The sequence below is a fragment of the Camelus ferus genome, chromosome 6 (assembly GCF_009834535.1).
Source record: "Camelus ferus isolate YT-003-E chromosome 6, BCGSAC_Cfer_1.0, whole genome shotgun sequence".
In the NCBI taxonomy this organism is placed as follows: domain Eukaryota; kingdom Metazoa; phylum Chordata; class Mammalia; order Artiodactyla; family Camelidae; genus Camelus; species Camelus ferus.
Genome location: NC_045701.1, coordinates 64,660,923 through 64,677,640, shown reverse-complemented (window position 1 = coordinate 64,677,640; position 16,718 = coordinate 64,660,923). Strand labels below are relative to the sequence as shown.

Genomic DNA, 16,718 nt, shown 5'->3' with positions numbered 1-16,718 from the left:
GCCCACCCCCGTGCCCACCCCTGCCTCTGCCGGCATGGAGGAAAAGACATAGTTTTGGAGGCGGGCAGACCTGGGTCCACATCCAGGCTCGACTAGTGACTCGTGGGGGTGGGAGGGATCTGGGTAAGTTACATCATTTCTGGGCCTCATTTCTTTCGGCTTTAAAATGGGGTTAATAATATTCACCTTTCAGGCCGTTGTGCCAATCAAATGAAATTATTAACATAAACATCTAACACCTGGAGTACAGTCAGGGCCCAGCAGACGATATTCATTCCCTCTCTGGCTGCAGCCCTTCCCTTGGGGCAAGGAAGTTCAGGTCAGTGAACTGTTTCTCTCTTACCCACCTTACAGCCCTAGAAGTTGGGGTGTTGGTAATGAGGAACTCAGAGCCCCATGGCAAGGGTGTGCCCTTTTGTAAGCCAGTTGTTTGGAAGCTAGGACACATGTTTTCCCCTGTAGTAATAACGTCATATCACGCATGGTTAGGCTTCACGGCCAACCTCAAAGCCCTAGCTCACCCAGACCTGTGAGTCCACTGTAGAACTCACATCGATGGGAACACCCAACCCTTCCCCCACCCCTCGGGGGGCCCTGGGTCTGAATTAGGTCCAGAGGCCCTGGGAGCTTTTCTAAGGGTTTCGATCACTTCCAAACAACCTAGAGGCCCCGCCTAGCCTTCTCCATATCTCCTTTCCACTCAAGGCAAAGGGACAACAAAGGCCCGTACAGGTGAGTCACAAGGGCTGGGGAAGGCCAGCCTGGCTCGGGGAGGCAGCTGGGCTGCATCTGGAAGGGAGGGAGAACGTAATGGGGTCACCCCAGAGCCAAGCAGCAGCACTGGGACACCTGAAGGAGAAAGGGAGGGGCTGGTGAGGGCGGGCATGAGGCTGGAGATAACTGGAGGTGTGGGAAGGAAAGAGATGGGGGCAGTGAGGAGGGGTGTCCTGGGGGAGGCACTGCGGTGCGGCAGGGAATGTTGTGCTTACGTAGGGCAGATACATTGGGTCCAAGTAGTAAAATTAGGCATAAAAAAGATGATTCCTGCCAATAGTGGTTGTGGAATTCAACCAAGGACAGGCCTCCAACTTTACAGAGGAAATGAAGGATTTAGGTTTTACAAAAGGTTATCTGATGCCTAAGTCACAAGGCTATTTTGAGGATCAAAAGAAAAAGGAACTCTACATCGGCAAATAAGTCCATCTGACTCCCTCAGACTGAGAAAGGTCCTCCCAATTCTCAGTCTTGATTTTTCCCTCATGGTTACTGCCCAGCTGGTCCCACCTGAGAGGAAAGGTTGGGTCGCTGGTCAGTGTAGTTCCTTAAGGTGACAGAGTGATTGTGTCTCAGGGACCACATGGAACTGAGCCCTCCTGCCACACCCCTTGCTGAATGCTCCCACACTGCCCATTTCTGCTTTCAAATTCCAGATTATCTGCATTTACAAGACCACAATGAGTAAGAGGAGGGACGGTTCTGATGGTGTTCCAACCCGCCCTGGCCCTTGCCCGTTTCCAACAGCCTCTCCACTTCTCCACTTACTGGGACCCACTACAACAAGTACTCATCAAATACACATGAACACATTAAATCTCACGACAGCCCTATAAAGCAGATAATATTACCCCCATTTTACAGAGAGGGAAATCGAGGCACAGAGGTTTAGCAGCTTGCCCCAGCTCACACAGTGATTCAGCCCTCCTGGTTTGATCCTGGGACCTGTGCTCTTAGCCACCACACTGCACCTCCTTGGAGAGTCACGAAAATTAAATGAGAAAACATGCGCCAAGCATCCAGTGTGACATGTGGCCTGCAATGTGCACCTGCTCAGGAGATGGCAGCCAGCCACTGTCCAATCATCGCAAATCCTGGCTCGGCCCCCTGCAGGTGGGGTGGTCTAGGCAGGCTCAGGGGTACCTGCTCCCAGAGGGGCCTAAAGGTGACACCCTTGTCCCATGCTCAGTGTGTGTCTGTGCTCAGCAAACAGCATTCATGTCATCAGATCTGCCCCTCTACCCAGTCCCCAGGGGGCCTCTTACCCAGGATGGAAACCGGTGCAGGGGGGGTGTGGGCGGTTTGTTCTCCAAATCCACTTCCTCTAGCTCAGCTCTGGAGGCCTCCTTCTTCCCTGCTGGGGGTTGCTCCTCCATCTCCATCTTCTCTGGTTCCTCCCGGAGCTCAGCTTGGGCCACCACTCCGGGAAGGGTAGAAGGGTGAAGGGCTGAGAGAGTCCCAATCTCAATGCTCACCACGTGGTTGAAGTGCCCAGGGCCCACCTGGGGCTGGCTGTGGTGCCGCTTGGCCAGCTGGATGCTGTCCCGGGGGTTGCTGGGAGCCCGCACCTTCGGCAGGGTCAGGCTGCAGCCAGGGCCACCTTCCCTGGCAGAGGTCTTTGTTGCAGGGAGCGTCCCTCCCTGAGCAGTGACCAGGCCCTCACCCCAGGAAGCCAAACCATTCCTGGGGGTGCGAGACTTCAGGCACAGCTGGCCAGGAGAGCCCTGTCTTCCCAGAGGAGGTGGAAGGGTCTTGGCCTCTGATATTTCTCCAGGGTGGACCATGCTGGAACTAGAATCCTCCAAGGGGCTTCCTGCTTTAGGAACAGAGTCCTTGCTCTGCAGAGTACCTGGAGAAGGTGCAGGGATAGCTGCCTTCAGGGCACCCTGGGCCTGAAGATCACTGTCCTGTCCCACTGGCTGGGCTCCTAGCCCTGAAGGGACAGAAGCCTGCTCTGCAGGTCCCTGGGGGGCTACCAGCAGCTTCCCTGAAGGTGCCATCTGAAAAGCTGTGGTTGGGGAAAAATAGGCATATTAAGAGCTCCCTCAACTCATCTCCACTCCCCACCACACACACACCCCACTACAAACACACATACATACACACCCCACCTCAAACACATGCACACGCTGGCCCGCTTACCTTGTAGAGCATCTTGAAGGGCTCCCACCTGCTCCACCAGGTGCTGATTGCAGCTTTTCAGGTGCTGATTCTCCATCTCAAGCTAGGCAAAAAGAAAAATGAAGATTTAGACTACTCCACCTACAGGTTCAGACATATAATTCAAAACAAGAGTAAAATGTTTCGTAAAGATCAAATCTTCAAAAAAGAACCTGTGGTGCCCCTCAGTCCACTGCTGACTCTCCCGGGAGCCCTGCCCTCCTCCTTCCCTCTGTGCTAACTGGTTTCTGTTGGGATAGAATTCCATATGGCAGCCTCTGTGCTTTCTTTTCTAGGTATTTTCAACCTTTTTAAAATGTGGTGAACTATAACACATACACAGAAAACTGCATGCCACACCAGTGAACAGCTTAACAAATGATTCTGAAATGAATACTCATGTGACCACCACCCAAGTTAAGAAAAAGGAATTTACCAGCACTCCAGACTACCCGGACTTGTCCCTTCCCAACCACACAATCCTCCCTCCCCACTAAGGCAGCCACTATTCTGAGGCTGTGAGACTCACTTCGTTGCTTTCTGGGTTTTACTGTCTAAGTCTCCATCCCTACACACGTTGGTGTAGTTGTGCCCGTTAGAACTTTATATAAGTGAAATTATGCAGGACGTACTTCTATGTCTGGCTTCTTTTGCTCAACATACTATCCATGGGATCCAGCCTCAGGGTGGCTGAATTCTTTCTGAATGAAATCCAGCCCACTTTCACTGAGCTCCTTTTAGCAAGAGGTCAAGACTGTGGAAGATGGAGGTTAACCAGGCATCAGCTCTGTCCTCAAGGACTTGTCATCTAGCAGGTCGACCTGAGATGTGTGTTCACAGAAGAGACAGGAGGCAAAAGGAGCCGCCACCCCGGGCAGGTTCAAGCCACTTGTGTCAGGACAGAGGGAGCCTGGATGAGTATTCGCCCTTTTCCAAACTTTAATTCCCTTTTCTTTTGTTTACAAAGAGGTTGTTCTTTGGTTTTTCACTAGTAGCACTGTAGCACCTACTAAATTTCCTAAATAAAGAAAAGCTGTAGCAAGTAATGAACTATGAAGATGGACGGATGGAGGTGGAAAGCGGAACAGAGGTTATCAGAGGCCGCAGGGCGAGACGGCGGGGAGTTAGCGTCTGATAGGCATGGAGCTTCTGTGCGGGGTGATGAAAAATTTTGGAAGTAGTGGTGATGCGTGCACAACACTGTGAATGTACTTAACGCCACTGAATTGTACACTTCAAAACCAGCTCAAATGGTAAGTTTATGTGTGTTTTACCACCAAAGAAAAGTTTAAAAGAATGGAGAGGACAGAGGGGAAAGTGGAGAGAGTGGATGGGAAGGGCCGTGTGTGCTCCTCACATGGGAACGGATGGGACTCTCAGAAGTGAGACTCATTCCTTCTTCTCAAACACAAAGCCAATCAGGAACTCTGGGGAAACCCAACCACGACAACAGTAAGAGAAAAGTGAAGCCTTCAAGCTGAATGAGGGACAAATGGTGAACAAAATGAATGCCAGGCAAGGGCCACAAACAGATGGAGGCGGAAAAACTCAGGGGGACGGAGCAACCCCACCCAGGTTCCTCTGGGTTTCCCAAGACGAGCTTTCAACTCACCTCTGCTAACTTCAGTGTCACCCATTCCTTGATCTTTGCAGCTTTTTCTTGAACAACTTTTGCTTCTTCAGCTCTCATCTGTTTCTGCAAGACAGAAGGGCCTTCAGTTAGTCACGGCAATCACTGGTTTAGTGATAATTGGAGGTGGGAGGCCCTGAGAAGAAATATCAAGGGATGGGATGGGGGTGGGCCAATAGAAAAAAATAAATTCATTTATGAATTTGAAAAATATTCTTGGTGGGAGGGAAACAGGTCAGTGGTAGAGTGCATAGTTAACATGCAAGAGGTCCTGGGTTCAATCCCCAGTACCTCCACTAAAGAAAAAAAATAAACAAGCTAAACTCAAAGTGACCATAATAAATAAATAACAAAGATAAGGGGAAAAAAGAGGAAGGGGGGAAAAATAAATAAAATAGAAAATAAAATGTGGGAAAGGCCTTCCTAAGCATAATACAAATCCCCAAAAGCCACTCTGGAAAAGACTACCTCATCTCTATAAATTACTATATGACCAAAATAAAAAAGAGATTCCCTTAAACAAAATGAAAAGACCCATTGGAGGATGATCTGCAACACAAATGACTTAAATATAAAGGTGGTAATTTGAAAGGCTATGGACAGGAAATGAACAACAGAAGAAGGGGAAAGAAACCCATGAAAAGCTGTGCAGTCTTAATTATAAGAATGCAGATAAAGGTGAGACGTCATCTTCTTCTACCAGACTAACACAATTTAAAAGTTTGTTATTATCCCAAATTGTCAAAAATGTTGGAAAACAGCTCCCCTTGTACAAACTGGCAAAGCCTTTTGGAAGAACAACTTGATAGTATCTGTCAACACTTAAGGCATCCATTCTGTTGATGTAACAAACCTACTGCTTAGGAATCATTAGTTCCATAATTATTTGATAAAGCAACAAAAACAAAAAAACTCAAAACTGGAAATAACCTAAGTGTCCACAAATAAGGGCTTGGCTAAATAAACAAAATGAAAATGGAACGCTGTGCTCTGATACACAAGAAACGGTCACAATGAACGTGATTAACGGTGAGGAGTGGAAATGAAGAATTGGGGATGGAGGATAAAAGTTGCTATTTTATATAATCCATGGAGCTTGGTTCCAGGATGCCCCGTGAATACCAAATCCGCAGACGCTCAAGTCCCTTATATAAGAGCGGAGTACAGTCGGCCTTCCTTATTGGTGGGATTGGCAACTGCAGATTCAACCAACTACAGGCCAAATTTCATGGATGTGGAGGGCCAGCTGTACTCTGCCTTTTTACATAAGGGACTTGAGCATCCGTGGATCTTGGTCGCTGCGGGGCGTTGTGGAACCAATTCCCTGCAGATACCAAGGGACCGCTGTAAAATGACTGAAAAGTGAGGTTTGTATGTAAAGAACAGTAGCCTAGGAAAGAACAAAATACAGGCTTTGGGGATTGACTCTGCCTCTGAAGGCTTACATGCTTTGGGGACACTGGGCAGGCCACACCACCCTCTGGGCTCGCATGTCATCTCTAAAATGGGCGATGATATCGCTCCCTTCTGGGCCATCTTGAGGACAACTTGAGAGAAAGTACACAGCACAGTACCCGAGGCACAGGTAATCAGCCAGTTCTAGACCGAATACTGGCTCCCTCCTCTAAAAAGCATGGAGACAAACGCTGTATTCTGAGTGGTCCAGAGCCCAGCAGTAATGACTTTGGTTGCACTTCTAGGGAAAACTGCCTCCACGGAGGTAAGCTTCAAACAAGGGAGTCTGTGGAGGTGAGATGAGAATATGAAAATGCTGGACTCTCAGTATTTCAGAGGTTATCTAAGTGTTTGCAAATGGGCCACAGGCCAAATCTAGCCTTGCATCTGGCCCCTCCAGGAACAGCCATGACCATTCATTTCTGTATTGTCTAGAGCTGCTTAGGTGACAGCGGCAGACTTTGGTGATTGCAACAGAGATCATGTGGCCTGCAAAGCCAAAAATATTTACTACCTGGATCTTTATTGAAAGTTTGCCAACCCCTGACCTAGTCTGATACCCTAACCTTTATGTGGCTCTGGAAGCTGAGGCCCAGAGGGTGAAACGACTTGCCTTCATCAGTCAGTGGCGCAGCTTGGACTAAAACCAGGTCTACTGACTTGCAGAACAGCATTCTTTCTCTTCTGTTCTGGACCTATTTTTATTGTAAAATGGTTTCTTTTTCCTGACCTAAGATTTAGCAGGAATCATTTTGCCTACCAATCCCCAGATGCTGCCACTTCTAACAATGAGCCACTCTAAAGGGAAGGCAGGTATCTAAAATCAGCAGGGGAGGCTATAGCTCAGTGGTAGAGTGGGTGCTTAGCATGCATGAGGTCATGGGTTCCCCAATACCTCCATTAAAAATAATAATGATAAAATAAATAAATAAACCTAATTACCTCCCCCCAAAAATAATTTAAAAATAAAATAAAATTTTAAAAATAAATTAAAAAATAAAATCAATGGGAAATTGACAAGAGAGTCCATGTGTCAACATTCTATTTCCCTACGATTTTTCAGGAACACATGGTGCCCCCACACATTGTAGGACATGTCCCACAAAGAAAATGTTCAGTGAATGCTGATGAATGATTATGAACATGCCCGTGATAGTGGGAAGGTACTAGCAGGGTTAGCTTGGACCTGCACAGAGGGTGCACACATGGAAAATTGAAAGTCGTCTGGCCATGCCTTGAGGTTGTTTGCTGGAAACGATGGAGCTCTGGCATTAGGGAAAAGCTGGGTAGGTAAGACCAATGGCAGAAGGAAGGGACAGCATTAGGACGAAGTTAATGAGATTGTGAAGGGGAAGCTGGGCACAGGGCATTGGTAGGGGGTATTCCAGATGTCCTCTCCAGGGCAAAGGTGCTGTCCGCAGCTGGAATCCTGGGCTGTGGCGTCTCCTGGGCTCCCATGTGCTTTTCAGAGGAGGCGGCAACTTTGGTCTCTGCTGACTCAGGTTCACTGACAAACTTTGGCCAACACGTTGGCCAAGGCCAACAGTCCAGCTCTGTGCTCCTCTGATACTACTGGCAAGTGTCATGTCCCATAAGCTGGTAGGGCACAAGGCCAGGGTGGGGAAGGAAAATCTCTCCTTACCACTGACTCGTGTTTACTACTGTACACAGATTCCCTGAGTTCATTCTCCCATAAGCCCTATGACATACTACAACTCCTATTTTATAGATGTGTAAAATGAGAATCAACAACTTAAGTAATTTACTCACGAACAGAGAGCAGCAGGTGCTAAAGGTGGGATTCAACCTAGATTGGTCAGCCTCCAAGGTCTGTTTCCTACTACATCCCCTGTCAGGCTCCTAACATACCTTCCAGTAATTACATCTCCACGTGAAAGAACAGTCTCACGAGGGAGTGAGCCCGCAGCACTGCAGGGCTCACGCAGAGGGGCTCTGCTCAAGGAGCTGTGGGCAGCTGGCACAGGTGCTGCGGCGGGCACTGGCACTCTGCTGCCATGTTAGCCCTTACCTGCTTCTCCAGCTGCGCCTCCAGCCGGCCAATGAGCTCATCTTTGCCCTTCATGGCTTTCAGCAACTCTTGGTACTTCTGGTGTAGGCTGCCTGCTGAGTCCACATGCCTCAGGTTGGACAATTTCACCTTCTCCTCCATCACACCCACCTGAAAAGTACCAATCATCTTATAGAGTTGGGGTGCAGTGTTTGAAATGGCCACTAACATGGGATGCGATGGGATGCTTCCTGATGCCCCAACCCTGACTCCCAGGCAGAGCCCTTACCCAAGGCAATTGCATCCAATTCAGTGACCATTTATTAAGCCTCATCTGGGCAAAGAAGAAATTGACAAGGAAGGAACAGCCAGGCCGTCTAACTCTGGGGGCCCCAGGAGGGACAAGCTGGGCAGGACAAACAGCCCTGGAGAGGAAATGCTTCTACCTCACTGTGGCAGAGACATGTGCTACTCACTGAATGTCCATGAACTTCCTGGAACTTCCCAGCCCTCTTGTAGTTAGATGGCCATGGAATTCTCTGCAGCCAATGGGCCTGAGTGGAATGACACATCATTTCTGGGCCGAAGTATTTAAGAGCTGGCGCACAAGCACCCAGCTCTCTTCCCCTGCCATGGCAACCAAGGAGGCTGCGTGTTCCAGCTGGAGCTCCATTAGCCTGGATCCCTGAATCACCATGTGAAGCAGACTCCCTGGCTAACCCTCAATGGAGAGGTACCGTGAATGAGAACTAAATGTGATAAACTGCTGACATGTCAGACTTAACCAGTTACCTCAGCATAACCCAGCCTATTTGGACTAACCCACTCACCTGCTCCCTGCACTGACCCTTACCCGAAGATTCCTTCATGCCCATAGAAAGCCCCAGGCATTTTCCTTTGCTTAGAAGGTCTTACATATGACTGCTGGTTTTCCTCATCCATCTAAAGAGTTTATCAGTGCAACGCATCCACAGGAAGGGGCAGGAAAGGCCAACAGTCATTTCCCCTGCACAGTTCCACCAACCCCCTCCCCTCCCCCGGTTACCTGGGTCTCTGCGTTCTCTGCTCTCTGCTCTGCCTCCAGCAGCCTCTGCTCCAGCTCTTGCATCTGCTCAACCAGAGAGGAAGTGGAAATATAGGTGCAGTCTCCCTACTCTGAACATGGCATCAAGGCAATGCGAGCAAACCGTGTACACTGCACACAGACTTACACTGCTCATCTCAAGTGGCTCAAGGATGTCAGGGTACAGATGTTCATGGTAACCCTTGGCTCCCTTGCCCTGAATCTATGAGGCAGGTGAGGAGCCTAGAGCTGCTGTCAGCTCTGCTGAGTGAGGCGGGCACGCGGGGAGGGGTAGCAGGACCGTGTCATTCTGCCTGAGCCATCCTCGCCCTCAGTCTTGCCCTCAAGTTTCTCTCCCGAGGCCTCCTCGCAGCACTGGGCTGCAGGCAGGGTCCTGCCACCACTCGCCATGTGCCTGGCGTGGAACACGCTCCCACAGGAGCCTCCATCACATCATCAGGAAGAGGATGTTTCTTCCCACCCCAGAGTAACTCTCTGGTTGGGGACAAATACTTCTGTCCCTGTTCTGTCAAGGATGCCTCTGATTGCAAATGGCATTCACAGGTATCACCTTATTTAATTTCTTTAATCTTAAAGAAATAGAGGCTCAAGACACATTTTTAGAAAATTCTATCTTGCCACCAGTAGAGGTCTGAGGAACGCGACAATTCTGGAATCTCACACTAACTGGCCCAAGCAAAGGGACCAACGCTCTTACACACGGAGGCTCATCAGGGACCTGATCTAAGCTGCAGCCTAAGGAGCAGCTCACGAGCCCGGCCCTGACGGCATCGCTGCAGCTTCGCTTGTGGAGTGGAGTTGGCAACTAGAGTGCGGGCTGGGTTTCAGGACTCCCCCTGGTCAGGACTCAGAGTGCGCTGCCCAAACCACAAGTCATCGTCACACAAAGACCCTGCGGAGGCTGAGCAGGGTCATACATCCCACTCTCCTACCAAACGCTAGCGGCTGTGGCCTAGTCGAGGCAACTGCTTCCTTCCCCTGCCCTGCCCTGCCCCAGGGCAACAGGTACGCAGCAAACACCCACCAAAGGCATCGTCTCCCAGCCTTGTCCTCTGTGAGGCTGGACGGCCTGGCTCTAGTCCAGCCCTCGCCCTCCTCATCTCTGCAGATTTGGCCTTTTCTCCAGCTACTCAACCTGCTGCTTCGGCCTGGACCCTGGCTTGATATTTCCCAGTGAACTGAGCAATTAATTCCTTCTCTCTTTCCCAATCTCTCACCTTCTCACTTGAAATTCCACTCTCCCTCCTTGATTAAAGGATGTAAGAGGAGCCGCCAGCCTGGTGCTGGGCAGTAAAAGGCGAGTTACCAGAAGTAGTTCATGTTTGATAGCCTGGGGCACCTCTGTTCTCAGGGCCGCCATCCCTCACCCTCATCCATTTTTCCCCTTGGGGTTGGGGAGAGACAGATGTTTTCAGTACACATTCCCTTTGGATTTTTAAATTAAAAAAATTTTTTTGTTAATGTTTTTTTCCTTCTGAGATACAATTTCCTTTTGAGATACAATGTTTTTTCCAATTGAGATACAACTGACATACAGCACTGTATTTTGGGGGGTGGGGAGGAATGAGGTGTTACTTATTTATTTTTTAATGAAGGTACTGGGAGTTGAACTCAAGACCTCATGCATGCTAGGAATGTGCTCTACCAGTGAGCTCTACCTCCCCCCTCACCCCGCCCAAGTACACATTCCCTTTGAAAGAACCAAGGATCCCAAATAAAACTCAAGATTCATAACTCATGGGATAAAAATGCCCCAATGGACAGGACCATCTTTGACAGGCATTCCTGTGCTCAGACCAAGGATGCCTCCCTCTCTTCTTTCCTTCCTCCCTGGGGTTTAATAATCAGGACGCAACCTCTTGACTGAAGCCTGAGAGAGTAGGTTGGTTCTGGCCAGACTCAGGCATCCATTAGAGCCAGATGGCCTTTCCAAAATCAAAGCCCTTGGGCCTCTGTAGCTACAGGGGAGATAACAGCATAGAAGAAACCAACATTCTAGTTATAGGGGTGGCTTCCTAGCACACTCAGAAAAATTCTACTTGGTAGGAGGAGGGTGGGTGACACATCACGGTGGCCTCCAGTGACTAGGTTAATACTATATAACCCTTCCCTTTTCAGCACCAGAACCGACTCTCTCTCCCTAGGAGCCAGTCAGGTTCTCTCTCGCCAGGAACCTGAAATGTGGGATCAAGAGACCAGAGATGAGAGCCAGGGGGTGGCATTGGAGAACGTGCCCAAACTTGACCAAGTCTTGATTGTTAGGTCGGTCCTTCAATTTTGTGAGCTGTCCCAGGATCCTCCTGGTCAATTCCCCGTCTGCTTAAGCTAGCCAGAGTTGGAGTTTCTGCCCACATCAGGGACACCTCTAACGAATACAATTATTGGGAGCATTTAATTTTTAAGAATATACTGAAATACTGAATGGGAAGGCTTTGGATTCTTGACAAGTTTCCCAGAGTAACCTTCATTTAGATCTAACATCTACTCTGTAGCTCAGAAGACATCAAATTTCCATAGGAAATGATCACTCGTATTCACGACCTTACAGACAGAGAAACCAGGAAAGAGGGAAGAAGAGAATGTATTTGAGTCCTACGTCCCACCTGGGCATTTCCATTTGGGTCAACAGTTGTTAATGACACCAGTCACAGCCAGAATTTTATTGACAATATGATGAGCATTTTCCCCCTCAAGACTTTAATATTAGACATCCTTTAAGGTATGCTATCACCAAAGCAGAGAGAAAGGATGGCACCCCTCAGACCCTAGTGTCCCCTCCCAGCCTTGGCCCGACTGCCACGTGGACCTCACTGCTGCTGACCCCCCAGCCATTCTTATCTTCCGGGCAAGGACACTCCAGACTCAAAGTGTTCTGTATTCATCTTTATGCTAGAGGATTCTCTTTTTTCTAAAACAGATTTGTGAGCATTGAAACCATTTGGAACATCTGGAAGTTTTTTAATAGAGAAGAGTATAAGGACCATCCATGTATCCATCACTGTGCTCCAACAATTACCAACGTCCCGCTGTCCTTGTTTGAAGAGAGTATCTTTAACATCATGTTTCCCTCCATTTATATGGAAGTACATTTTCTCCATTGCCACTGGGACACTCTCAGGTGTGTCTACATCAGAATGGCATTCTTGGAGTTTTCCAGCTTTTCTTTTAACCCCAGCATCAGCACATGATAGGGGTCTCGTGGTGGCGGATTGTTCCATACACTCAGAAAAAAGGGGCCACATCTGGAACTCTGAAAAGCTAAGGCTACAGGCGGCCCTCCGCCCCTATTTCGGTTCTGTTCCTACTCTCAGAGGGTTCCCTAGGACCATGTCCTCAGCTGTTCTTTTAGTCTGGGTGACACACCAGCCAAGGAGGTGTGAGGTCTGGGCGGCTGACTTTTATGCGGGATCCACTTTCACCAGCCGCGACTCGCACATGAGACTCATAAGCCAGCCTAGAACGGGCTGCAGCGACCTGATGAAATACACTTGGCGCCAACCTGGTAGCTAATCCCCGTTTCCACAGCTCCCTGTTACACTCGGCGAGGCTGTGAAATACAGCCCCAAGGCGGCAGGAGCAGAGGGCACCCTCCTGCACTCCCGGCACAGTCCTGTGGGCTGAGCAGTGGTCCGAGCCCAGAACCACACCAGGCTGGGTCTCAGATGTCCCTCCGAAAAGGGTTCAACATTCTTTTTTTTAATTGAATTGAAATGGTTTACAATGTTGTGTTAATCTCTAGTGTACAGCACGGTGATCCAGTTATACATATATATCCCTTTTCATATTCTTTTTCATTATAGACTATTACAAGATATTGAATACAGTTCCCAGTGCTATACAGTAGGACCTTGTTGTTTATTTATTTTATATATAGAAGTTAGTATCTGCAAATCCTGAACTCCCAATTTATCCCTCTGCACAACCCCCTTCCGCTGCAGGCAACTATAAGTTTGTTTTCTATGTCTGTGAGTCTGTTACTATTTTGTAAATAAGTTCATTTGTGTCCTTTTTATAGATTCCACTATAAGTGATATCACATGGCATTTTTCTTGCTCTTTCTGACTTACTTCACTTAGTATGACAATCTCCAGGCCCATCCACATTGCTGCAAATGGCATTATTTTATTCTATTTTATGACTGAGTAGTATTCCATTGTATGTATATGTATATGTGTGTATATATATCTATATATCACAACTTCTTTATCCAGTCATCTGTCAATGAACATTTAGGTTGCTTCCATGTCTTGGCTATTGTAAATAGTGCTGCTGTGAACAGTAAGGTGCATGTATCTTCTTGGATTAGAGTTTCCTCTGGATATATGCCCAGGAGTGGGATTGCTGGATCACAGGGCAGGTCTATTTTCAGTTTTTTAAGGAATTTCCATATTTTTTTCCATAATGGCTGCACCAATTTACATTCCCACCAACAGTGTAGGAGGGTTCCCTTTTCTCCACAAGAGGTTCAACATTCTTACTACTGCTTTGGCACCCATGGGAGAGAATGGTATAGATACGTGCCAAGGCTCTGAAACCCAGTTGGCTCCACCACATTGTGGCTTTAGATAAATTCCTTAAACTCTCTGTGCCTCAATTTCTTCACTGGTAAAAAAAAAAAAAAAAAAAAAAGTAATGTGTCCACCTCCTAGGGTTGTTGTGAAGCTCAAACGAGATGCCTCACATCAAGTTCATGTGCACAACTTGGCACTTAAAGAGTTCACAGATATAAGCTACTTGCTGGTTTTTCATATACAAAGATGACACACAGGACCAGGGAGACCAGTTGGTCTGGGACAGTCTGGTGTTCATCTGTCATCCAGAATAATTAGTAATGGAGCCTTCCTTTCTCTTTCCAAAGTGTCCCAGTTTAGATGATAAATTATATGGTCATCCTACTTATGATCCAGCCACAGAAAGAACGGCTTTAAGCCAGAGGTTGCCAACTACTAGCCTACAGGGCATCACATAAGACTTACCCATGTTGTGGGTGTTTGGCAGACACAGATATAACTAAACAAGGCCACGTGCTGTGTGTCTGGCACTGGTGAAAGCACTTTACATGTATTAACTCATTTACTCTTTATCCCAGTGCTAGGAGGCAGGTCCTAATATCATCCCTGTTGTATAGATAAGGAAACTGACGCAGAAGGATTAGGTAACTTGCCTAAGGTCACACAGGTAGGAGGCAGAGCCAGGATTCAAACTCAGAGGACTGGCTCCAGTTTATTATACCTTTAGCCACCATGCCCCTCACATCTGACTCCACAGATTCCACATTTAATTTGTGACTTTCAGCTTCTCCTGACAACTCAGGAGATCTGGACACGTTAGGGTTACATATTCTTGTGGCAATACCTGGTTTCTTTTCTAACTGTAGCCTGTTCCCTTGACTCCTCCCCAGAACCCTCCTGCCTCATGTATTTAAGTTTAGTTGCCTGCAAGCATTTGAGATTGTAACCCAATCTATTAAATGGTTCTAATTCTGTTTTAATCAAAGACAATGATGTTTAACTTTTTTTTTTTAGTATCAGTTCAATTGAAATCATATGCTTATTCACAAATATGTAAAATACATGACTATGGGGCTGCCCTAATGTCTTCAGTGCAGAAAAGAAAGGAAAGAAAGGACTCCAAGTCTTGTCTGTGGGTCCACGACTCCCCACCAGCCCACAACCCTCTCTGAGGCTCTCAGGGCTCAAGGTTTCCCCTAGGACAGGTGAATGTGGCCCTGGGACATGGCCATGGCAGAAGTTCATGGCAGTAGGTTTCATACCTTCTGGGTCATAAGGATCCACCTAGAGCCTGTAACAGGCAGTTTCCTGGGCCTGACCCAGAGAGGTTTTTATTTAGCTAGTCTGAGGCATGAACCTAGGAATGTGCTTGAAAAGAAAATCCCAGGTAACCCTCACACAGGTGGTCCACAGACCACACTCTGAAAAACACTGGACTGGCTGCAGAATGCAAAGCAAAGCTAACTGACTCCTTTGGGGATGTAAGCATCCCAGGGCCAAGCCCCCATAGGCACTGGCCTCTTCTTGAAGAGCTTTATAGGAGTACAGAGCTCTAGCGATAAATACTATACTTGGCCTTATTAAAAATGAGGATTTGGGGTGGGGAGGGTACAGCTCAGTGGTAGGGCACATGCTTAGCATGAATGAGATCCTGGGTTCAATCCCCAGTACCACCTTTTAAATAAACAAACAACCTAATTATCTCCCCTGCCCACAAATTTTCTTTTAATAAAAAAATTAAAATGAGAGTTCGGAGAACAATAAAAAAATTTCTCTACCCACACATATGTACGCACACACTCGTATACAGTGAATAAAAGTTCTAGAAGCCATCTACTCCCAAAGCAAATCAGATCTGTCTGCTAAGGCCGTTTCTGTGCTGGCTTTATGCAGACTTTATTTCCAACTAGACCTGACAGCCCTCGTACTCGCCTTTCATACCACCTGGCCTTTTCACAAATTCTGAGGCATTTGAGGATATGTTTTCCTGGGCCTTGTGTTCCGTCCACACGTTGTGAAGCGGGTGCCGAAACTGAATCGCCGCCTCTGTATATAATCCATGGTCTGAGCCGGGAGGAGCACCAGTCATTGTTTCAATGTTTAAGGGAACTGAACTGAGCCATTTATACCCTCAAAAAAAAAAAGTTCTGAACTACAAATTCTTGGTATATAAATATAAAACTGAGTTATGGTGTTTTAAAACCTCGGTTGGAGAAACTAATACAGGATTCTAGAAAAGAAGTGCACGCAGTCCCAGAACAGGCTTGAGGAGAGCTGCCTCAGTTAAAAATACTCAAGCTCAAAACTGAGGGGTGCTTTATTATATAACGTCTTCTTTTTAATAAATCCACTCAACTCCCTTTTGGAAGCAGATAAGCAGCAAATAAGTAAAAAAAATTAAGCTTGTTTTAGTTCTAATATTGATGCCATGTATTATTCATCATGATAATTCCTACGAGGCTCTTTTGAGGACAGATAGCATATCCCCACTCTTCTGATGGGATAACTGAGGCACAAGCTCAGCAAGAATGAACAAAGTCCAAGGGACTTTTAGTGTCCAGCTCTTAGAACAGCATCAAGTTTTAGCTTGATCTGACCACCCCTGTGACTTCTTCAGCACACCAAGAAGAGAGCTGGGGAAACGGCTCCCAGGAACAGAGCAAGTTGGGAACTCCAAGACCTAAGCCATTCCCTCGACTCCTGTGCTGGATGGAAAGTGACCCCACAGCTCGCTTGGCTTCTGAATGGGTGGCCCCGGCAATGGCACACCAGGCCATGAGAGGTGTGCCGGCAGGAACAAGGCCTAGGATGCCTCCTATCCTTGCCCTTCCTCTTCTCTCTCACCCTTAGGTGAGTGAGTACCTGGCAGCCTTGACTTTTTTTTTTTTAATTTGCTTTATAGCACAGATTATTTCCTGTCTCAAACAGCAATTTTGCAAGAGGGAGTCAGGTATGAGCAGGCCGTATGGTGGGGAAGGAGGAGGGCGTGCTTCCAAGCCTTAGCAGCCAGTGGACGGTATCTGATTCCAGGCACGGCCTGTCCCCTGGGAAACACCCAGGCGTGGCTTGCTCTCCCTGCATGACCGCCAGCAGCGA

General features: G+C 47.7%; 1 protein-coding gene across 3 annotated transcripts in view; it reads right to left on the bottom strand.

The window, feature by feature from the left end:
• The window catches only part of PLEKHH1 (pleckstrin homology, MyTH4 and FERM domain containing H1), a 50,781-nt gene that overhangs the window by 21,789 nt on the left and 12,274 nt on the right, over positions 1–16,718 (bottom strand). Inside the window, exons 3-8 of one of the 3 annotated variants that reach the window (XM_032482221.1) lie at positions 9,073–9,135; positions 8,504–8,581; positions 8,049–8,198; positions 4,547–4,630; positions 2,917–2,998; positions 2,040–2,782 (exon numbers count right to left, since the gene is read on the bottom strand). In XM_032482221.1, the coding sequence (XP_032338112.1) occupies positions 2,040–2,782; positions 2,917–2,998; positions 4,547–4,630; positions 8,049–8,198; positions 8,504–8,581; positions 9,073–9,135 (1,200 nt within the window). The remainder of the gene's footprint in view (positions 1–2,039; positions 2,783–2,916; positions 2,999–4,546; positions 4,631–8,048; positions 8,199–8,503; positions 8,582–9,072; positions 9,136–16,718) is intronic. The other 2 variants (XM_032482223.1, XM_032482222.1) reach the window with 2 other exon arrangements.